The sequence below is a fragment of the Callorhinchus milii genome, unplaced genomic scaffold, assembly GCF_018977255.1.
Source record: "Callorhinchus milii isolate IMCB2004 unplaced genomic scaffold, IMCB_Cmil_1.0 Scaffold9, whole genome shotgun sequence".
NCBI classification, from domain to species: domain Eukaryota; kingdom Metazoa; phylum Chordata; class Chondrichthyes; order Chimaeriformes; family Callorhinchidae; genus Callorhinchus; species Callorhinchus milii.
This window is the reverse complement of record NW_024704750.1, coordinates 3,535,258-3,559,243: the sequence shown is the minus strand read 5'-3', so window position 1 is coordinate 3,559,243 and position 23,986 is coordinate 3,535,258. Positions and strand designations below refer to the sequence as shown.

At 38.2% G+C, this 23,986-nt stretch overlaps 2 protein-coding genes across 2 annotated transcripts in view; one reads left to right on the top strand and one right to left on the bottom strand.

Moving 5' to 3' along the window:
* Nucleotides 1–16,140, top strand: part of mnat1 (MNAT1 component of CDK activating kinase) — a 44,450-nt gene extending 28,310 nt beyond the window's left edge. Inside the window, exon 8 of the mRNA XM_042338268.1 lies at nucleotides 14,901–16,140. Coding sequence (XP_042194202.1) covers nucleotides 14,901–15,021 — 121 coding nt within the window. The 3' untranslated portion in view covers nucleotides 15,022–16,140. The remainder of the gene's footprint in view (nucleotides 1–14,900) is intronic.
* A 1,792-nt stretch (nucleotides 16,141–17,932) lies between these two features.
* Nucleotides 17,933–23,940, bottom strand: trmt5 (tRNA methyltransferase 5). Its single transcript, XM_042338344.1, has 5 exons — nucleotides 23,897–23,940; nucleotides 21,781–22,421; nucleotides 20,987–21,111; nucleotides 20,210–20,861; nucleotides 17,933–18,331 (listed from the first exon to the last, which is right to left on the bottom strand). The coding sequence occupies exons 1-5, from the start codon at nucleotides 23,899–23,901 to the stop codon at nucleotides 18,261–18,263; spliced, it is 1,494 nt and encodes a 497-aa protein (XP_042194278.1). The 5' UTR covers nucleotides 23,902–23,940; the 3' UTR covers nucleotides 17,933–18,260.
* Nucleotides 23,941–23,986: the final 46 nt, after the last annotated feature.

The following is a 23,986-nucleotide window of genomic DNA, read 5'->3' as shown; positions in this document are numbered from 1 at the left end:
TTGTAGGGTCTTGCTGGCTACTTTTATTCATAATCGTTGTGAATGATCCTCGCAGAAAATTGCAGTTTAATATTGCCCAACAAAATAATCTTTGCTCGGTTCACTTCTTTCTGACGAGAAATCCAATTTGTTTGTGCTTTAATTGAGGAGTGTACTGTTTTAATCAGTAATAAAAGTGCAGTAGTCCTCACCACACCGCTCATAAATCAGCACTTGAAAATTCTTGAATTTACTCAGTGGGGCCTTAGTTATTTCCTGCATAGAGGAGAGCTTTTATGTTGTCTGCTGAGTGAGTAACAAGCGTTCCATTTTTACAGACTTCTCTGTTTTTCTAACACTTCACCAACAAGAATGAGTGAGTGAGAACTGTTTTTCCTTTTGTGGAGATAAGTACTGTACTTGGCTTTTGTCAGTACTACTCAAAATGCACCTATTGAAAATCAATATTTCTTAATCTCATCCAAAATAACTATAATAATTGTAGCAGACTCTTGACTGTTGACTAATTAATGCTTTTTAATATTGAGCATTTTGACAGTTTACTTTTTCAAATGTGTTCATGAAAAAGATTTAATACGTTCTTTAAATACGCACACAGTAGTCATCTTATATTTACTATGACTCGGAACTCTCAAATCCTTCAGTAAAATAGAGTATCAATGTTCTTCTTTGCTCCTATTCACTGGAGCCAGTTGTTCTAATTAGTAAAAGCCCCATTTTTAAATGAATATCCATTCACAGCTCACATAAGCAGTGTGTGTCCTGCAAACGTGCACTGTCCTCTTTCTGCCTCTTCCCACGTAAATGCAATTTGTTGTTGTCGTTGTTTCAGATAACACTAACATTATTATTAATAAACCCTTCACCAGAGCCTTACCATTTGACCTTTAATAATAAACAGTGCAAAGGCCTTTAATAGCTGAATCTTTTTTCTTTCAGTGACAAGTTTTACTAAAGTGACACAGCAATAGCGAATTGCATTAAATATGAATTTAATAAAGCAGAATAGACTTAAATAACAAAAGTTAGCTACAACTAAACAACAACTAAACAACAGGGGAACACAAACATATAGCTATTTGAAGTAAAAAGTGTCTTTGCAATGGTTCTTATGAAAGTCCACACAGTTATATAAAAAAAGGAAAAGAAATGAAGTTCTACCTTTACTGACTGGATTTTCACTATTACATTGGGAGCTATTCTAATCTTCAGCCACGATGTTCTGTCAGTCAACCAAAGCAAATGGGAGATTTCTTTGGTTTAAATAAGCAAAGTTCCTTTGAATTCAGGGTCCACATCAAAATAAAACCATATCTTTTGATGCAGAATATCCCAAACATTCTCCAATTGCAAAATCAGATGAAAACTTGAATGTTCAAAAGCTTAGTCTAGTTCACTTGATTTCCTAGTTCAAAACAAACACCTTAAAATAAGGTGTGCAGTTCTGGTCCCCATTATAGAAGGGATATAGAGACACTGGAGAAGGTGCAAAGGAGATTCACAAGGATGATCCCAGAACTGAGAGGTTATACCTATCAGGAAAGGCTGAACATACTTGAACTCTTCTCTTGAAAAGAGGAGGGTGAGGAGTGACCTGATAGAGGTCTTTAAAATGATGAAAGGTTTTAATAGGGTAGACATAGGGAAGATGTTTCCACTTGTGGGGGAGACCAAAACCAGGGGCCATCAATATAAAATAGACACAAATAGATCAAATAGGGAAGTTAAAAGAAATTTCTTCACGCGGAGAGTAGTGGGAATGTGGAACATGCTACCACAAGGAGTTGTTGAGACAAATAGCATAGATGTATTTAAGGGAAAGTGAGAGAGGTACATGAGGGAGAAAGGAAAATAAGGTTATGCTTGAAGGCTTAGTTGAGGAAGGGCAGGAGGTGGCTCATGGGAGCATAAACACCGGTATAGACCAGTTGGGCCGAATGTTTCTGTGCTGTATATTCTAATGTATTCTAATGTAATCCACAACTGTTTGTGGGACACTGCTGTGCGCAATTGGTTACCGCGTTTCGTCCACAAAATATACAGTCACTACATTTTACAGTATTCTGTGAAGCACTTTGAGACGTCTCCAAGACGTGATGAGGCGTTAATCAAATGCAAGGATTATTATTATTCCAAAATTTCATGACTATAGGAGTGAATCTAAGTCAAGATTTTACATGCAGAAATCAGGCAAACCATCGAGGATCCATTTAGATCTGGATGGAACATCTGTTTGGTGCTATTAACATATTGTTTCATTTATAGTTGATGAATTCACCAAAATGATGGTACAAAGAAAATTCCTGGGACAAGTTGATAGGTCAGCTGTTCAGATGCTAATTGTAATGATATGGTCTTGTTGATTTTATAATACCGGGTTATTCACTGCCTCACTTTCCCCTCGAAACAAATTCTAGTTCTCTTCTATTATTCACATGATGTGGTATCCTGCATTCAGCATTACAAAGTCTTGTGGTTTAAAATGAAAGCAAACCCATTAATTACAGTGTATTGTTTCCCTGCAATTTCCTTTCTCTCTGTTTGTTGATATACATGCAGGATGTGTTGGATGTTTGGATTTGTCTATAAAATCCTGGTGTCTAATATGAGAAGTTCCATTTGAATTTTTAAAACCTTTTAAATTATTAAGCTAGAGGTACCATTTTGAACTAGATTTTTGATCTAATTTAACTATTTTTATACATTTATACTGTACAAAGGGAAATTGTAGAGATCCTTACATCTGGTAAGTGAGCATAAATACAAGATTGTCATAAGAAGTTATGAGGGATATTGTAAAAGTCATGCGGTGAGTATTAAGACAAGAAATGTTTTGCTACAAGTAGCTATTGAGGGTGAATCCATAACAAGATTTAAAATCCGGAGAATTAAATAAATATTCAAAGAGGAATAATGTAAAAGGATGATGTGAATAATCTTTGCATTTGGTAGAGTCTTATCAAGTTGTCAAAGCGTCTTAAGCACGTCACAGAATTTACTGTAAAGTGTAGTGACTGTATATTTTGTGGGCAAACATGGCAGCCAATGTGCACACTGCAGTATTCCACAAACAGCCAGACCAATTTGATTTGGTACATTGGTTGGTAGACACCGGGAGAAACTCCCTTCTCTTTTCAAATATTGCTATGTCATCTTTACCTTCTACCTGAACAGGTAGGTGCAACCGTGGTTTAGTGTCTCATTTGAAGGACGGAATCTTGAACAACGCTGTGCAAATCCAGCCCTAAACTATGAGATCAAAGTCCTGATCTGTAGCTTGAACCTTTTGATTCAGAGTTAAGAGCTCTACCAACTAAATATGGGGAAAGACTTGGCAATTGGAATTGGTGTAGTTAGCTCCAGTGGATGAAACCAGTCAATGGGTTCGGTGGCGAAATAGCCTCTTAACCGTTGTGAGCATGTTTCCTCTAAAAATAAAAATAAAAAGAGACTGGAAAAATATGTTCAGAACATCAAAAAACTGCCAGGTGGTATTCGAAAATGGTGGCAGTAATCATAGGTAACGTGTTCATGACCCATGTGGGAGATTGAAAACCTTCACTCATTTCTACACATAATACAATTTATTTAGTATTTAAGATTGTTCTTCCTGGAGAATAATTTGTATAATGCCAAAGGGCTTACTGAAGCTCTAGTTAATGAGCATAATTTAGGAGGGTTTATTCCTGATGGGAGGGAGAAGAATTGTCATAAATAACCAAGAGCAGCCAACAAATCGAAATATCAGGAATGATCAAACAGTGAGATGGCAGATACTGCTTTAGTCTGGCTCGTAGCTATAGAATAATTTTGGTTTATTGGCTTGTTAACCAAAATATTTTAATCCTGTTAAACACTTAAAAACATTTTTTAATTGTTTACTGGAAAGACATGCATTTACAATCAGTTAATATATACTCTTTCTGCAGTGTTGTAGCTAAAGCTTTCTTTATACTTTCTTTAGACTGTAAAATGTGCGTGATACAGCATCTAGTTTCAAATTACACGGACAAAGTTTTATCTTTATCTCAGAATGGGAGTGTGGGATGTACACCAATAGGATTTTAACTCGCTTTATCAAATCTGCCCTAGAGGGCGAGTGAGCGAACTGAATAATGTTGACCTCAATTTGCCACCTTCGAAGCAGCTTGACAGCTTTATGGTTGAGAGAAGCTATGACATTTGAGGAACCACTGCTTTGAAGGCTTTCTAGACTACAGATTTATTAGTGCAGTGTTTACAGGCCACATTTCAACCTACAATAAACATGGTGCTTCAATGGCGTGAAAGAGATTTGTAATCACTGATGTGTTTTTCAAAGTGACCATTGGCTGACAAATCTGTTGGGTTTTCCGCCTATTTTTATTTTACTTGGTGAAGTCAGTAAACCACAACTGTTCACATTTAGCACCCTTCGTGTAGGATACTATCTTGGAACGCTTCACAATGATGGGGGCAGACACCAAGCAAAGTGGAAGGTAACCATAGGCGTAGTCGAGAGGTAGGTTTAAAGTTATAAAGAGAGGTGGAAAGACAGAGGGATAGATGGAGAGCTTTCCAGAGGTTAGTGGCATAGTAGCTGAAGGCTTGGCCGCCAATGATGGCGCATAAAGGGCAGGGGACATGCAACAGGCCCAAGTTAGCTGAGTGGAGGGGGTGAGCAGAGGAGTGGGGTAGGAGAAGATCAGAGAGATCAGGAGGTACTAGGGAATGAAGGGATTTGTAGGTGAGATTGAGGACCATGAAGTCAATCTGTTCAGAGATGAGGAGTCTGGCAAGGATTGGGGTGATAGGCTTGCAGAGATTGGTACAGGTGAGGAGGCGAGCAGCAGTTTTGAATTGGCTGGATCTTATTACTTAGCTCAGGACAATTCTGTAGTATAAAAGTATTATTTTAATAATTTGAATTAGATATGTGAAACAAAATGATTTCCATATACTGGCCTTCATTCCTTGGGACGTCCTCCCGACGTGAAAGGCGCTATACAAATGTAATTTTGTTATTGTTGTTGTTGTTTATTCATCAATAAGAGACCTATTTAACATTGTGCAGGTGTTTGCTTCGGTTGCTTCATACCCTGCTGGTTTGCTTTCCCTCAGCTGGAAAATAGACATGTCTAGACCAGCAATGCAAGCTGCATTCTTGTGCAACAGTGTGGATTTTCCTGAATCTAATTTCTTTGTTGCGACTTAAACACTTGGTCTAATCTTGTCTAGTGGGATTAGAGTAGTACAGTGCAAAAACTATTTTGTGTGTGAGAGGGATATAGTATACATTTCCCAGGTTATCAAATGAAATGCTTTAAAAACCCTCTTAAAAATATAGTTTTGACCTTGCCTTTGGTCAATACATCCTTAAATTCTCATTTGTCTCTTCGCTATTCGATGTTTCCTAACATAATTGCAGTTTCCTAACTGTAATTCGCCCACAAATATACAGTCAATTCACTTTGCAGTATATTCTGTGAAGCGCTTTGGGATGTCTAGAAGACGTGAAAAGCGCTATATCAAATGCAATGATTATTATTATTATTATCTTAGTGAAGCGATTTGAGAGATCCATTCTACGTGAAAGGTACAGAGTTCAAGTTCAAGAGTTGGTGTGGAACTCAAGTTTGGTCACAGAATTTTGTTTTAACAAGCATTCCTCCTCCACTCCCCCATAAACTATATTTTTTACAAGAATTGCAAGTTAGTTTGGGAAGATGGACATTCCCAGGTGGATATTGGTCTATCTCTCTGTCCCAGTGTTACAATCAGATATGGTGGGCTACTTTAGTCAGAGCTGTTGTGATGTTAGTGTCTGGTGACCTCTGAGTGCCTCACTTAATATGATACCTTCCTCATTCTGTCTTAATCTAGTAAAACGTTTTTACAACCATTTTACTGGAATACTGTTGTAGATATCTTTTTGACTTGCAGCTGTGTCATTGCTATCTGAGCTGAAATTGATATTTTGGCACATTTTCAACCTTTCTGTGCTGCCAACTATTGGTGGAGGTATGTTTTAATTATAATGAAGCTTTATACATTAAGGATGCTTTCTGCTGGGAACTCGGCTCCGAATCCTGATCTTTTGTTCAAGGAAATTATCTGGCATCGTTCTGGGAGCATTCCGTGCAACTTGTTCAAACAAAATATGTGGATTGTTAACTTGATATTTACTAAAGCAGTTTGGTTGTTGTCCTCAAGAGTCAAAGCATTTATCAAAGGATTTAAAGGTGGATTATTTTATGTCCAGTCTGCACAACTTTTATTTGAGCCTAGACTTGTTTGAAATGTAAATTGTATAAAAAATATTGTTGGTTTTCTTATTTGAATTTTTGTGTTTTGAATAACTGTGAAATTACTTGCTAATTTTACAAATGACTGTTCAGTATGACTAAGTATATTTCAGTATAAGAGATAACCTTTACTGCTCTCTGTAGCTAACTTATAGCGATTCTTTGTACTCAGAAATCCTGCTGTTCACAGCTTATTTAAGCAACCCTCTTAGAAAAATTTAGAATCTCTCCAGCAGAAAGAGTTGATAAAAGTTGCTTTAGAAAACATAGGTCATCGACCCTACATCTTGTTTCATATATAGTATACTCATGTTATAAGCCTTTGGAATACCACCACACCTCTCCCCCACCAAGGGAAAGTCTGATCCCATGATGGTAAATGGATTTTGATTTCATTTGATTGAAGGGATGATGGATGTATCATATTTCTTTTCCTACCAGCCTTCTCCCTCTCTCCCCCCACACCCCCCACCCCCCACCCATTCATGCAGGTGCCAAACCAAAATTACCAGATCAGGAGCACTGGTGCAGAATGCTCCCATTTTAGTGTTGTTTGGTCATTCTGATGCTTTGCAGACCATCTTTGCAGCTGAATAAGTATAACTAGTAACTGGAACTTTCTGATAAAAAGATTTTTGTACAGGGTGCAAATGTGTCCTTGTTGCAGGATAGTGACTTTGAGCTTTGAGTTTGATTTTTAGGTCTCGCCTTCGATCACACAGAATCTGGCCTGTAAACTTCCAAACAAAAACGATACTTGTTATCCTCTGCACAGGTTGACGTATTGTTCCTTTCTAACATTAGTGAAAGAATTGTTTAAAAATGTTTGAAAACTGGCTGATCAAATCAATCTCCTAAGAGCTCTCATTTGGCAATCAGAAAACAAGCCCAGTGTATTTCATACCTGTTGTTTTTATGCAGCGTGGATACAGATTGCATTGATACTGAAACCACTTCCTCCAGGTGGTGTCAGGACTGTGGCTGTACATAGTTCCTGCTGTCTCAGCATTCATTTATATACTGCCATCAAATCACAGTGGATCACTGCCAAACATGGAGCATAATTATTACTGCATAACTTATGGCAGAAGGGAAATGCTGGTGAGCTCCCCCCAAAAAGGTGCTCTTTTTTGCATATGTTTGAGAAAATTGTTCTTATGGTTTTAGGAATAAAAACGATTTCAAAAGCATAATTTCATGTTTAATGTCATCAGCTACACTTTAAAATTGCACACGATAGTTATTTTTAAGTGCGCCATGAGAAATTCATCATCGTATTAAATAGAGGAGTTAATTAATGTAGCGGTTGACACACATCCAACAAATGTACTGCCTGTAGTGAACAGAGGAGAATAACCATAAAGTTTTCTCTATCTGAGGGATTAAGCCCACCTGAACACAGACCTAAGTTTATCCGAATGGCACCTCCAACAATGTCATGCTCTCTGGAACGTCTTCCCAACATGAAAGTTACTGTATAAGTGTAAATTGTATTTAATGCATGCACCCGCTACACTTCATTGGAGTGACAGCCCAGATTATATCAGCTCTAAAGTCCCTACATGGGGCTTAAACTCACAACCTTTTGACTCTGACGCAAGAGTTCTACCAACTGAGCGAGGCTGGCATGCAATCCTTTGAAGCGCTTTGAAATTTCACCCTGATATAAAAGGTGCTAAAGGTTAATTCAGGTCTCCTTTTACTGTGGTTGCTATGAAAGAATGGCAATGTGGGTTTGGTCTGCAGGTATCTGCAGCTTATAGTTAAAGGGGGCATAGCTGTTAGACCAGTGAGTCCATCCTATAATGTCCACAGTGGGAGAGAAAGTGGCCCCGTACAATTCATCTCTCCTGGGGTGAATGATTTAGCATACTGATATAAATATTATAGGCTAATGTTTGTAACAAATTTGCTGTTTAAGGTATTTGACTTTACAAAATATAATTTTAAAATGTATACCATGGAAAATCAGCATTTTTTCAGATGTACGTTGCTTCAGGGTGTAAACGTTTAAGTTTGGGCCCTCTTTGGGAATAATTGAATAAAATATTGCAACTCAATTGCATAGATGTTTCATAACTACCATTATGCTTTTTCTGAAATCCCAATGCCAACAATAGATATTATAAATAAGATATCTTCCGACGAGTGGAAGACAGAGGCATATCTGTAGAATTTCTCGTTACTCTGAACTAGGAACCTAAGGCTTGTTCTAATTGGTGCATAAAGTGGGTAAATCACTGCTGGAAAGTTTTGTATTACACTGCAGTTCCTGCTCAGTATTGCCGTGAACAAACACCCTTTGTTCTGTCCTCTTACCCTCAATTTCACAGTGGCGTTAAGCACACCTTTTGTAAAATAGTGCGAGTAAAATGGTACCATAAAGTCTAATGCATTGATTGTACTGCTGCGCAAACCATGTCTGCAGGTTTGTAATCATTGCTCGAAGGTGTGAAGCTGTTTGTTTTTGAAAGAGTACATTTTGTTGCACCAACTGAACTTTACTATAAGTCCAGAGCTGCATCTAGCGTGCGTACCTGTCAGCTGTTCTGGGAATCTTAATCTACAAAATACATTGGGATTCAAGGTTGTTAGTAGAGGACACAGATATTGCCAAAATAGCATTGTGGGTATAAAGCCACAGTATTGAAATCTAATTCATAATTCTTTGGCTGTGTTTTTTTCATGACAGAGAATAAGGCATTTCTGGGAGTTATTTTAAGACTGTATTCCTGTTCAGATATTGTCTTGAAACCATAGGAATGGCTTAGAACTCATCCCCCCCACCTCCACTCGCACTTGAACCTACACTACAACATTAAAATCATTTGTTCTTTATAATATACATAGCTTCAGTTTTATATGGATTTTTTTTATTTCTCTTTTGGTCAGTTTTTGTGTAGGCTTCATCTGTCCATATGTTATATGTCCTCGACGTAGGATGGCATTCAGACAAGCAATTAACCTCATTACTGCAAGCCTGTTGAGAAATAAACTGCACTTGGTTTGTGCAAAATTCTGTGTCCAGTAAATATTGAATGTAAAGTGCTTTTTTTAAGACGCAGTAGCAACGGGTTTCCAAATTTTACCAGCAATGGGGTTAAAAACCAGCAATCGGGAACCTGCACGGATGCATTTTGAGTGTCAGCCTGGCTCAAGTGCCAGTACGTTTGCCTCTGTGTCACGTGGTTGTGGATTCGAGCCCCATGTCGTGGTCTTTGAACTCACAGTCCAGGCTGACAATCCATTACAGAGCTGGGGGAGGTGCTGCATTGTTGGAAGTGCCATCCTTCAGATAAGACTTTAAATTGCGATCCGGTCTGTCTGTTCAGCTGGATGTTACAGATCTCATTTTAGATTTTGCCAATTCATAGCTATCTGGAGAGAGGATATTAAGTTATATGATTTGATTCTAGGTGTAGTTTCTTCTCAATTACAAGGATCGCACAAGAAACATCTTTACTTTATTGACTGGAGATTGAATTTTTTAACTCCGTCTGTTTGTTCTCCAAATTGTTCCTGTTAAAATACTTATAACCCCCACTTTTTGCCTCGTGGCTCTAACAATCAGCCATCCTCCATTAGTGTGAAACATGTTTTAATTATAAAAATAGCATTTTAGAAAGGTATTGGTCACGTCAACATTGCCAATCTTGTTGGCCTTTTAAACAAAAATTTTGGCAAAAGCACAAATATTTCAGCAGTAATTAATTGTCATGCCCATTCTCAATGTAAATGTTTAAGTAGACCGTTTATTTACATGTCAGGAATACACTGTGTTGCAGAGCACCTCACGTGTCGTATCTGCTGTTAGTAACTTACCCTCAGGTCTCATTTAAACTGAGTTCAGTCAGGAAACCCTGCAATCATCAGATTCCTCTTTTCACGGTTGATGGTCGTGTTAATGCCATGATTCGTTCTGCAAGTTCAACAAATGAATTGTTGACTGATAAATTATTGTCGCAGTTTATGTAGCAGTTGAAAACTGGAAATGGAAGCACAGCTTGGAGTACACTTGCTGTTTTTCTTTGTAAGGCAGAGGGTGATGATGAGGCAGGCAGCTGAAATATTGACACAAGCAGGATTACAAATGACAGGGCAGGTGTCCTGATCTCATAAAATTCAGTCCTAATCCTCTTTATCAAGTGTGCTATTTACTGTCTTCAAAAAAATTATTAGCAACATTTATTTGCAGGAGTTCTAAACACTGGATTATTTCTCCAGCTGTCTGTCCGACAGTTTTTTTAATTAAAAAAGTATAGCCAAGATTGCAATATATATAGCAACAAGGTCTCAGAGGTCATTGTGGCTAGAATCTGTGAATAGGACCTGCCTTGAAAGTTGCAGTGTTCTATTTGCAGGATCCCAGCAGGTATTTGTTTAATATGTTGTTAAAAATCCAGCCTTACTGTGGACATCAGGACTTGGAAACATTCTCAGTCTCTGAATCCAACACTATCCTTGAGGACTTTCAGTGAGCATTGAGGATGAAGATGATAACTCATTTGCAAATATTTGAATTTAACATTTTATAGGTCGAGCCTTACCATTTTATAGTTTTTGAAAGGCCACCTCAAAGGATTACTCTCGAGTGTAACAACTGTTTTTGCAGAGAAACACGGCAGGCATTTTGCAGTCATCATGAAGTGAATGACCAATTAATCTGGAGGGACAAACTCCCTTCTCTTTTTGAGTCGTCATGCGATTTTTAAAGCCCAACAGGTAGACAGGAACTTATCTTCATGCCTCAACTGAAAGGCAGCACTTCTGACAATGTGGTTACCCTCCCCAGCCCTGCAATAAACCATCAACTTAGACTAGGAATTCAAGTTCTAACATAGGATTGGAACCCACAACATTTCTGACACGGAGGCGAGAGTTCTCCTCTTGAGCCAAAGTGATACCTAGTGACTATAAATAGTATCTAGGATGGGTAGATTTGTGATCTCACCATCAAAAATAACTAGGGTATCCCCATGGCTCAGTGACTGTATTCAGTGTATTGCTAAACCATACAGACTGCGAAGGTCCCAAGTTTCAAACCTGACTTGAATTGAGTTAGCTGATCTGTAAGGGGCACTCTAGTTGACCTCAGCTCTTGTGTTAGTGAGGTTTGGATTTCTGCTCCTGATTGCTGTTTAGTGACCTAACCCTACCCCCTCCCCGCACCCCACCCCACTACTGCGAGCGATTTATGTGAACCCTGGGGACAGAAATCATGTTGGCTTGTGGCATTATAAAGCAGTTGAGGGGCAGAACTAATATTATAAATTGTGAGAATTGGTTGCAGCAGTTATTTTGAACCCCCAAATCTACTTGTAGTGTATAGCTCCTTACTATATCTGCTGATCTTTGTGCCATTTGCAGTTTGAATTCCGTAATGCTGTTGGATATTATTTTGCTTAGGTGTTTTTTTCCCCACCCCTGTCCTGACATTGGCTCTCAATGCAGACAGCAACTGTCGTTGCATTTCATGACCTTCCGTCCGGCGTGTCGACCTTCACAGAAGGGGATTAACAATTATGGCATCATACAGCGGATTTATCGAGAAACCATCTGCAGTTTATTACCTGGAAATTCTTCGATAGCGTATTTTTATTTTTAAATTGATGAATGTTTCACAGCCCCCGGTCCCGAGATGAACACTGGAGTAATGTTACCAGCAGCAATCGTGTAAGTCTATTTTTAGAAAGTTGCCGTGTATATAATGAATTGAAATTTGCACGAAAAATGAACGCATGCACGTACGTACTTAACGGGATGTTAATACGCCAAGTGCCAAGTAAATTCAGTGATTTGGAATTTATAGCCAATGATCTGATGAGATATGTTGAAAGACGAGTCAAAGTTTACACAGGTTCAAGAATGCTGCCCTCTAAATACGACAGGAAGGGAACTAATCATTGATGACAGAATTACAAAAATAGTTGAAACCTCTAACCTAATGTCCCCTTCCCCTGGACAAAATCCTGTTCCTTCCCTTCCTGATGAAATTAGCAAATTAGAATGTTGAATTAGTCCAGTTCTACAGCTTTGATGCGCTTGTGCTAAAGATTGTAACAACACATTGGGAAGAACTGAACATAGAAATGAATGCTCCTGCTATTTCTGCTGATAACATCTGTAAATACTTATAGTTCGGTTGGTTAATAAAAAGAATGGACACAGTGTGTTTGAATCTGATGTTCAGCCAAAAGAGCTTAGTTAGAGGTTCCGGCTCCTACTGATTTTGGCTTCTGGAAGCATCCTTGGCAAACAGTGTTTCCTGTTATCATGTACACCTTCATAATAATAATTGTCTGCTCTCTACCGCCAGGAAGTACTGGTCTTCATATCTGCTTTTTTTTCCCCCCTCCAAGTGCTGAATAGGGCCACAAAAGCCTGAATAACACAGCAGTTATTTAATTACTTTAATTTAATTACTTAAGGAATCTTAAGATGTTGGAAATACTAGTTTCATATGGGAGCTAAAGAGGTGTGTAATTACTAGAGGTTCATATAAAATGTTGATGTCTCCTCTTGTGAGGACCTAATATGGTGACTTGATTTTCATCCATCCCGTGAACATTGTAAACCGAAGTGCTGAGCATCTTTATTACCCTAAATCCACTTGAAACAGTTTTAAGATTGCTTCATGTGTTCAGTTCCAGTTCATTGCTTGGGAATACTTAAGAAAATAACTTAAAACATTTTTATTAGTCCCTTATTTTGCATTTAGTGCTTTTAGGAAACCTTGGGAACGTTTATTTGAACTCCTGGAAGCTATCCAACAGTGCTTTTTATATTAAAAATAAAGATCAACAGTGGAAAACCGGACCTCATCCCAATACAGATGTGCTAAGCTGTGAATTGTACAATAAAAATTTAGAAAATACTGTCGTAGAAATCTAGACAGACCAGTTGACGTTGCAGTGAAATTATTGTCATTTACAATTTGCAACTTTATTGAATTTTACTAGTTACCACATTCTGCATCTTACTGGGCAGAGCAATTAGCCTGACGTATTCTGAAATCTGTTTCCTCATACCTATATGTACTATGATACCTCACCCAAGTGAGTATTCATATGAGAGCTTAGACATTGAGTGCCAGAAGGATAGTTGACTATCCTTCAGAGAGAGGGACCGAGAGGGAGGAAGAAGTATCATTACCGAGCCCAACTCTGCCCTCACCTGACATCCACATACAAGTACTCTCCAGCAGCGGTCCTTAGATAAAAATCAACAGTGGGAATCCTGAGGGAGGTTTCTTGTCTCCCTTCCTTGACTCCGGGTCCTGAGGGCAATTGTGTTCTTGTTGCTGTTCCACATGAGATCAGCTAACTCAGCAGAGAATGTGATTCAACCAAAGGCTATTCTGCTCTACATAGCTCCATTTCACTATAGGCGATGCTTTTATAAACAAAACCAATTTATCTTAAAGTAGGATCCGATATAATTGATGACCGCATTTTTTGTGGAATAATCGTATAAATTGATTCAATTGTGAGAAATATCTGTTTAGGTATGAATCAGTCTGGGGAAATTGCTGTGTTTACTGAAGCTTTGTGTTTCAAAATATGCTTTTGACATACATTTTTTTAATATTTTAGGCCTTTCTAAAGTTCCTAAATATATTTATTAACAAGTTTGTAAACATAAGACTGACAAGCTAGACCTTACGCTTACAAACTCTGATGATTAATATCAGATTATAATTCATTTACACGAAAGTTCACATTTTTTCCACTAAAGTCCCGGTGGCCTTTATATTTTGCTATAGTTACAGCTGTTGATCGTTTCTCAGATGGACTGACAATCTGCAATGCATGTACACCATGAATTGAGGATTGCAAAACTAACCAAACACTCAACTGACATCCTTCCCAAAGTTACCACACACAGATGTGCCAGAACCCTGTAGAGTTGAGGCCTCCTCCTTGGAATACCACCAAGTAAATGTTCCCTTTATCTGATTAGTGCCTTCAAGCAGATATTGTGGAATGCATGGGGAATTAATTAGTATTTGATCAAATGTTCTATTCTCTTGTTGAGCTTTAACTGGAACCTGTTGTTACTCAAAATTTTGTCAATTGATGATGAATTGCACAAAGGTTCACTGCTGTTATTAAATAATTAATGTGTACATAATTATTTCCAAGTTCTGCAAGCTAACATATACCAGTTAACTCAACATGGATAGACAGAAATAGATTTAGACTTGAGTCGCCTTTGTGATTGAACCACCTATTGAATGAATCGCAAACGGAAGTTTAGATAAACCTGTGTGAGATTACAATTCATTCAATTTGAATAAAGTTGCTTATTCCCTTTGTCTACCATTTCTCTTTTAATGGATTTAATTTGAAACCAGGAAGACTGATGTATATGGATTATTCTTGTTGCAGCCAAATTAATTATTGTTTTGCAAATCTAGTATCAGTAAATAAAATGTTTTCCTGAATTCCAATTTGTACAGGATTTAGTACCAGTACAGCTATTATGGGAATTTGTTCGATTATAAGCAGCTTTTATTTGAAATGCATTTACTCTTGCCCAAATGCTTTACACTGAGTTCTTTAATGTGACCATATAACCATACAAGAGTTTCACTTTGTCAATTCTGCTTTCTTTAAGGTACCTGAACCATGTACGTGCTGCTACACCGCAAGATCTTGCTGGAGGCTACTCTTCTTCACTTGCATGTTACCGTGCGCTACAAGATGCATTTAGTGGTCTCTTCTGGCAGCCCAGTTAGCCATTTTTCCTAACTAAGAGAGAAGGCTTCATGATAGCTATTGGATTGATACCAGTAGCTTTGACAGCCAGATTTCTATAAAACCAACTGTCAGCAACGCCACTGTTGAATGGAAAACTGACACACAGCCAAAGAACTTAAACTTGGACAGCTGTTAGGAGACAGCAGCTGTATTAAACTGAAAAAGATTAGCATTTTCTATTTAAAAGGAGTGTGTCAAGATCCTCTTACAGGAAGAAGGAGGCGCAGGCTAAACACTGTTGGTCACAAATGTGTAAGCACCACTTGATAAGAGTGTTTGACATCTGAGAACTCAAGGTTGAGGAAGCACAAGTGTTTCACACAACAACAGTCCAAGATGATAGCATTCCTAGTGTTCATGGGAGTGACCTGTACAAAGATATGCAGTCCCTTTGCTTGTCCAATCAACTGTAACAGTTTTCATTTATTTTGATTAAAATTCCTTGGTTCCTTTTTAAATCCTGAGCTCCATTAATCACTTCAATCTTAATATAAGTTAAAAGGTAATTCTAAATACATAAGTGGTGCTGTGAAATCCCAAAGTTCTAATGTCGTTATTATATACTTCTATGCTGCAACTCTGGGAGTTACTATTTACCAACCCATTTCAACATTAATTAACCAAACATAACTTGCTGAAATTGTACTTAGAGTAATTGAAAAGGAGTTGTTTTGATTAGATTTGAATGAATTAACTTACATTTCCCGCATCCTAATACAGTACTGACTTGCCTTGAGTTTGAGAAATGTTTGAAACAGCTGTGTACAACATCCAGATTTAGTTTTTTTCACAAATGTCTGAGATGCATTTTTAACACAAGAAAGTTTGTATCATTGATATTATCCCAATAGATACCATAATAAACATACAACAGTTACCATGTATATTCAGTAAAGATACTTGGTATTCTTAAAAGTCCAAAGGAAAGTAGTTTATTTTCAACGTACTCTCCCGAGTGAGGTAAACACCCTCTAAGTATATCCTTTCTAAGATTGAGTGTCCAAAACTCAACTCCAAACGATGTCTGGCCAGTATTCTATATAAACCCAGCTTGACCTTTTATATTCCAGATCTTTTATAATAAAAGCCCATAATCATTTTGTATTTATGATTGTTTTCTGCACAAACTGGATTTTAATGATCTAGCTCTCTGCTTCATATGATATGAGAACTTTGGGATTTCACATCCTAGTGCTTCCCCAATTAGAGAATACTACCAACCATTATTCTTTTGTCTGAAGTGTAATATTTCAATCTTTGCAACGTTAAACTTCATCTGGTGTTGTTCTGCCTTTTCATTTAATCATCAGTGTTACATTGCATTTTTTGCCTGTCCACTTCAAAATTACAACATCTCTTACTTAGTTTCTCATCCAGAGATAGTCTCCGTTATCCTGTATATAGAATCCTCACCTTTAATACATGACTGAAACTTTGTTCTCAGCTGCTAGGCCAGAGGTGATGATGTATTGTGGGGAAGAGTTGTGTGTGCCCTGAAGCACTTCCACTTTATTTAACAGAATCAGGTACTTGGACCAGTTTGGAAGCTATCCAATCCCAAGGAAGCACAGCCTCATACCAGCTGAGTATCGATGCATACTCTTAGCACTGTGATCTTCTGCGGTTACAGCAGTGGTGCAGTAAGTGGTGATTTTCTGATTTTGGAGGTTAAGATGCAATTTTAAACCCTGCGAAGTAAAGCAGCCAATCTGTGCTACACTGGATACAAACACCTGCAATGCATTTGATTTCTTAGCATTGATGATGCTCACCTTGATTGCCACGAGACAAAGAGCTAAACGTACCTAAGCCAGGGATGCAGAATCGTTTGAGGTATTTAAGAGGGAGCGATAGATATTTGGGAAGGAAGAATCATCAGATCATGGAGAAAATAGAATTAGAAAGAATCAGCTGCCATGAATCAATAAAATGGTGGAGCAGGCTTGATGGGCTGAATGGCCAACTTCTAATCCTATTTTCCTAAGGTTTTCACTATTAAACCTGATCCTCATTTGACATTCACACAAACACACTTACAATTTACAGCAGAGTTCACTAGACCAATGACACTGAGGATATACATTGTGCATCCCTTCTGCAGTTCTGGCTGACATTAGCTAATTTAGCAGATCAGGAAATAATATTTTGTTGGTCTCTGATGGTTTTAGCTAATGTCTTTACCAACTAAGCCACTGGGAGATTGACTTTACAAACTAAATAAAGGATGGATATTTTTCATCATTTTAGACGAGGCAGCTGTGGGGCAAAACATCTGTACGAGTCCTGCAAACAAGACTTGGAATTATCCAGTATCCTACTCTCACCTGATATCTTTAACTTACTTACAGAACATATTAAAACAAAACTTTAGTTTGGTCATGGAAAACGCCAGATATGGTCATTATTATTAGCGCTTTGGGACGTCCTCCCGACGTGAAAGGCGTTATACAAATGTAATTTTGTTATTGCTGTTACTGAGCTACCTCCAGCTGAAGCAAATATCCAGTGCATCATAAATGTAAAATAGCTACCTAAACAGCCAGAATATCATGCCTAACCAACTTAGGAGGTTTGACTTCACGAGATTTAAAAAAGTAATAAAATGAAATGTAATTTTTAGTATGATGAATAACAATACATTCTTGCAATGAAATACAAATTGTTTCAGTCCGCTTGTAAACTGAACCCTAATCACCGTATGCTGTAGCCGAAGAAAATCTCTATGACAAATGCAATTTATTTTCCTATTTTACAGCAGTTGGACCCAAGCCATCTATTCTTAAAGCGATTTGAAAATCACTGTGCTATGCAGAACATAACTCAGACTATTTCAATGTTAATTATGTTTTGAAAGTGTTCCAAAAACTGTAATGAAAAATACAAATGCAATTTTTGTTTTAAAAATGAGATTTTTTATTTGTCCTTGTAATGCATGTTGCTGGAGTCAGGATTTACCATTAGTTACTTATTAACATGATAGAATTCAATATTCACAGTGGAAAAACTATCCTAGTGAGCAAGAAAAGTGAGCCCTTGAGAGGGTTTCATTACCCATTATAACAAATCACTGGCTGTTTATAGAAGCAAATCATGACCAGGAGAATGGATTCCAGGAAATGATGCAAACATTCCGAGATTCGTTTTACTGGCTGGTAATTAAATTGCAGTGTATTTTGTTTCTTAGCGGCTAAAAATGACACTGCTCATTTATCACAAGTCACTGTGGTCCTGTGGAGGCACTAATCTCATCTAGCCGTAGACGCTTTGGAGCTGGTTCTTCAGCACTGTCTGGAAGAGATGAAAGCAAGATCGCGTATTAATGACAAAAGATTCTGAACTGCAGCCAAACTGAAACTTGCAGAAAAAGCTGAAAGCTGTTTTTATATTTGATCTTTATATCCACGATTGTATTTCCATATTTGGTTACTTTCCAGTAACACACTGTCAAGAATATTCCCGTTTCGTTGACCTTTCTTAAGCAGAATGTGAGCTAATTCCTTTGTCCCGAGTACTGGGTTATCATTTGGAATTCTATATTTTTAAGACCATTTGTACCGCACCAGGGAACTGCGGTACCGTCATTACAGACAATAACTATGTTACGCTGCTGAAATTGTGTTTGTTTTAACACTGGTAACTCACTCCAACCTAAGTAGTAAGTTACAGTATCAACTTAGACATCATGAATTCTGTACCTGCCTTGTTACACAGATTCATTTTAACTTGGGTTTGTTAAGCGCTTGTTCCAGTGCATCCAGGAAAACAAAAGCATGAAAACTGTGAAGCTTCCACTGCTTGAGATCATTCAATTACAATTGATAAAATAGTGCATGCACCTTTACTATTGCAATGACTATAGAATATAACCCCAACAAACCGCAATTATATAGCACCGTTCACGTTGGGAAGAAGACCAATTGACAGTTGAAGGTTTGCACCAAATACAAAGTTGCCAAAAACATGTATGTGACTTATTCTTACCACACCAAGCTTGCTTTCAATTGAAATGATTTGGTCAAAATAATTCAGCTATATTTGTTCCAAATCTGTCATTTTTTAATAATGCTGTAGATGCTCAATTTTTTTTTTTAATTAATCCATCATTCTGAACTCTGCTGCAGATCAACTCCTCTCCCCAACATCCTTTGCATGTTTAAATCTTTACTCGTGCATAAATCAGTAATTTCTAATGATGCAAATTTCCCTCCATTGTGGACGAACCAAGAATGATCACAGCAATAAAACTTAACGAGTCACATTAGAAACAGATGAATATCCATCTGTGATTTTGGCTGCAGTCAATGTTCGAGATGCACATTAGTTTACCTTAGATGACTCATATTCTCCTCCATGACCCCCCCCTCCCCCCAGAGTAAATACCCAATCTTACCTAAGTCATTAGAGGGATGTAATACAGTCATATATGTTCTCATCTATACCTCCTAGTGGACAGTTTCGAGTATTGACTGGATGCCTAGGAATAGCTTATGGCACATTCTGATTGCAGAAAGTAGGATAAATAACTGAATGGGGGAGAATCAGTTTAAAAATTAACTATTTGAGATCTTGCTTCTCAAAATCTCTGGTTTAAAAAAAACTGATACAAAATGATCATTAAAATTTTGAAATCATTTTGCTTATTTTTATCTTTTGTATGGGAGCCCTCTTCTATTATTATTAAGTTGATTATGTGCTGATATGACAATAATTTTTCAGTTTTTTTAAAAAATTCATTCTAGTCTAAGTAAATTTATGACTTTCCCCTCCTGTGATGAAGATTGATGTAAAAGCAAAGTAAAATCTACCATTACTATAGAAATAATAAACGTGTAGCTGGCGCATATCCAGGACATATTTCTATGGATAATTATTTAGCCGCAGTCTTAATGTTTAATAAAAATTTAAAACTCCCTTTTTACAGGTGGTAATTTCAGCATATCCAAGAGAGAAATCTTGTACAGCAAAAAAAACAATAGTATTGGTTTCCTCTTTAGAACAAGTGGTTTAGTAGAATATTTTCTGTTGTTAACAATAGCGTGCCAGTGTAAATCAAACTTATGAAATCTACCTTATTGTGCAATGATAAACATGATGTATTGCATGCCACAAGCCGTGCAGGAAATCTAGCACATAATCATTCAAGATTCTGACAAATGTAGTACTAACCTTCCATTGCTGGACAATCATTGTACAGCACCTCAGCAGGAATCTTAAAACTTATACACATCATTTCCTTATTTGGGGATACATTCCGAACCAGATGAATGGAGCAGTGACCCTCTAACGAAGCTCCTAAGAAATTCTCTGCTCTTTGCTGAATGTCCAAGGCAGGTTTGTCAGACTTGGAAAAACTATAGCAATGGACCGTGGGTAAGATGTTCACTGGGTTTTGGTCCTTCAGCAGTCGTCTGAAAGCATCCAAGAACTCGACAGCCATACCGGGCAAGTTCATAATAACATGAATGGAGGTTGTGTCCTTGGATGAAAGCACTTCATACTGTTTCACCAAATTATCTTTAAGTGGTCCCAAGATAAATTCCCTACCATCCAGGTTGAAAATCTCTACATTTTTGTCGATTTTGTTCACCTTGCAGTTGTGCACCAGCCACTTGTAAGAGTCTGGGTTCAGATCATTGGCAATGACTTTGCATTTTTTCTTTGCTGCTGGAATAGCAAAAGGTCCAACTCCAGCAAACACATCATACACCACGTCTCCAGGTTTTAGGAGATTAACTATTCGGTCGTGTTCTGTACCCAGCCTGGGATTCCAATAGACTTTAGAAAAATCAAATTCATAGGTAATGTTATTTTCTTTGACCTGTAAAGAAACAAACTATATAACATCAATACCAAAACATAATAATACACATAAAAGTTTATACCAACAGACTTTGTTGTGGTATGGTTGACTGCATTAGTAAACAGTTGTAAAAAAAATCTTACCTTTGCTATCATATTGTCTTCCCCAGCTAGTACTTCCATCTGAAAGTTACGGTAAGCATTGTCAATCATACTGGTTTTATTAACCACGGATGTTATTCCAGGATTCTTATCCATTATCACCTGTCCTAAAAAAGACAATAGGAATTTTTAAAAAAAAAAAACTTTTCAGAAAAATCTATTCAATGCGTTGTAACATATTACTGATTATATATTTATTTAGAAGCATTTGCTAGTTCTGAGTGACTGGTCTCCTTAACTTCAACTTACTGGCAAATATAATTATAAAAATGTAACCATTTTAAACCTTAAATATGTGTAACAAATGCTATTATTTGATCAGCAAAAGTTTGACAAAACAAAATGCCAGTTATACTCGTATGAAGAAAGATATTCATAAATTCTTTGAAGAACTATTTTCTAAACAAAATTATTATAATTTAAATTTTTTAACTATATGACATGTCATTTAATACAGCTATGTTCCGTTGGCGATTGGTTTGATCCATTTAACTTTCTCTCAAAAATATTCTTCAAAAAACAAATAAAGCAACTTAATTTTACCAGCACAAGTGGAATTATATATACAGTATACATGTAAAAAGCAGTATCCTGCTCTAAGAGCCCTAAGATTAATATCCTAATTAATATGCTTACACATTTATTTACTATTTGCAATAATTTTGTTAATTCTCCCCCTTGTTCTATTACTTGCTCTGTAATTTTTGCTATGTGCCCAAACAATACCGATAACAAACACAAAATACCTCAGGGTTGCAATGATATTAAAAACTTACCAATCAGATACTTGTACGGAAGTTGATGGTCTCGAAGATTCATATGAACTATATGCCCAACTCTGCTAAATCCAGAGGTTACATCCTGCCCTTCAGGTAAAACTGCCTTTAGAATTTCTTCGGACTTGAAATTTTCATATGTCATTGTTAAGTCGTATCTATGGATCTGAGCGTCAATATTGTAATTCTTTAAAATCATCTTCTGTGAAGCATCAAAAGAATCTGAGCTTGATATTTTGAATGGGTCCAATAAAATAAGCTTATAGGCTTCATCTCCAAGGTCAACTACACGCTTTAACCCAGGTCTCTTTAAGGCTACATTTTTAAGAGACTTCATGACTTTGTTTATTTCATCTGTTTTCACCTTGAGCGCTGGAAGAGTCAATTTTTTCCTAAATGAATTCTTGTTCAGTTGAGTCATGCCACGTACTGTAGCTGGCGCTGCGTAAAGGTCCGTGTCCTCTTCAGGTTTATGTGCTGGCATTGTAATCAGTTCAGTGATATGATCGCTGGAAATGCACAATATGGACAAGTAGCTAGACTGCCCAGTTAAGCTTTGAAGGTGCTGCCCAGTTGTCAATTTCTTAGCAGAAGCACTTAACCCAATATTTCTCCAAATCTTAGTGAGGGAGACAAAAATCCTAGTTCAAAATGAAACAAATATTACATACAAATTAATCCGTAAGATTAGCAATACATGAGATGTAATCCAGAAAGGTTCCAGATCTAGGCAATATCCCAATTGAGTTCCAGAAGACAAAAAAGTCCCTTGGCCAATGGTCTATGCTACTATGTAGACGTCCAAACCCAAATTACTTTATCATTTTGAGTGCATAATAATACTTAATAATCCTTGCATTTGATACAGCACCTTATCACGTCTTCCGAGACGTCTCAAACCGCTTCGCCGAATACACCGTAAAGTGAACGGACTGTATCTTATGCTCTACTAAAAGTACAGTATTGTTTTTGAATACGATAAGCAGCTATGCATTAATGAAAGATAAATGTTTTTTTTGTGAACACTGTGGGATTTGTGACACTTTGGTTCTTTGAAGATGACGAGTTTTTTTTTTAAAAAAAAATTAGCAACCGGAATCACTCTGAACGCTGCGGTTCACAGGGCGGGTTGCGTTCTGAAGCGGATTGGATTTGGAAGCTGGTTTTGAAGGAACTGCGATCATTAGAAAGGTGCGAGGTCTCCACTCGCGTCGTTACAAAGGCTCGGGTGGCCTCTCCCGGCGTTTATTAAACAACAACGACAACTCGCACTTATGTCTCAGCGCCCTTCACGCCGGACGGCGTCTCGGGAGCGCCTTAGTGGAGTCCTGTAGCTCAGTGGTTAGAGCACTCGCTTTGCAAGTGAGAGACCTGAGTTCAATTCCAGGCAGAGGGCGAAACCTTGGGCAAGTTTCCTTACTCCACACAGAGCCTAATAATAATCCCTCCAAAACCAAAAACAATAATAAATTGGTCATTTTCAATCTACGACTGTTTGTGGGACATTGCTGTGCGCAATTGGCTGCCGCGTTCGCCCACAAATATACAGTCAATTCACTTTACAGTGTGTTCTGTGAAGCGCTTTGGGACGTCCTCCCGACGTGAAAAGCGCTATATCAAATGCGAGGATTATTATTATTATTATTAAGATGAGTCCCTCCGGGGATGGGGAGAGAGAGAGAGAGAGAGAGAGCGCATCCCATTCCGCACAGCCTTATCTCCGGGGATTTCCATGCGTAGGCGGGAAACCTGGGAATGCTTTAGTTTGGGAGACTCTGAAGCAATGGTGATGGGTTTCCACGTGTGTCAGACACCCCTCACCCCCCGCTCCTGAGTGAGCTGTTGCCCGGTGGCGGCGGGAGCAGCGGGCGGGGGGGGGGGGGGGGGAGGCCCAGGACAACCGGGCCCGGCTCCCTGCACCTTCCCCCTCATCCCTTTCCTCCGCGCCACCGTCGCGTTCACGAGAGACACAGCCGGTAACGGACACAGAGAGGAGAGGAGGGAGGGAGGGAGAGGGAGAGCGCGCGCGCGCGCGGCGCCGGCGGCGGTTGCTAGGAGATGTGGGACCGGCGGCCGCACGTTTCCCTCCTCTCAGTCCCACTCACTCGCAACTCACCTCATAGCGGCGGCTTCCAGCGGGGGGGAGGGAGGGGGCGGCGAGCCTGTGCCGATCGTCACCGGAACGTGCCGATTCGTCACCGGAACG

Coding starts and splice junctions, on each gene's coding strand:
- trmt5 (XM_042338344.1), bottom strand. Junction 21,112..21,780: donor TCCGTACAAGTATCTGATTG/GTAAGTTTTTAA, acceptor TGTCTTTTTTAG/GACAGGTGATAATGGATAAG. Junction 20,862..20,986: donor AAGACAATATGATAGCAAAG/GTAAGATTTTTT, acceptor GTTTCTTTACAG/GTCAAAGAAAATAACATTAC.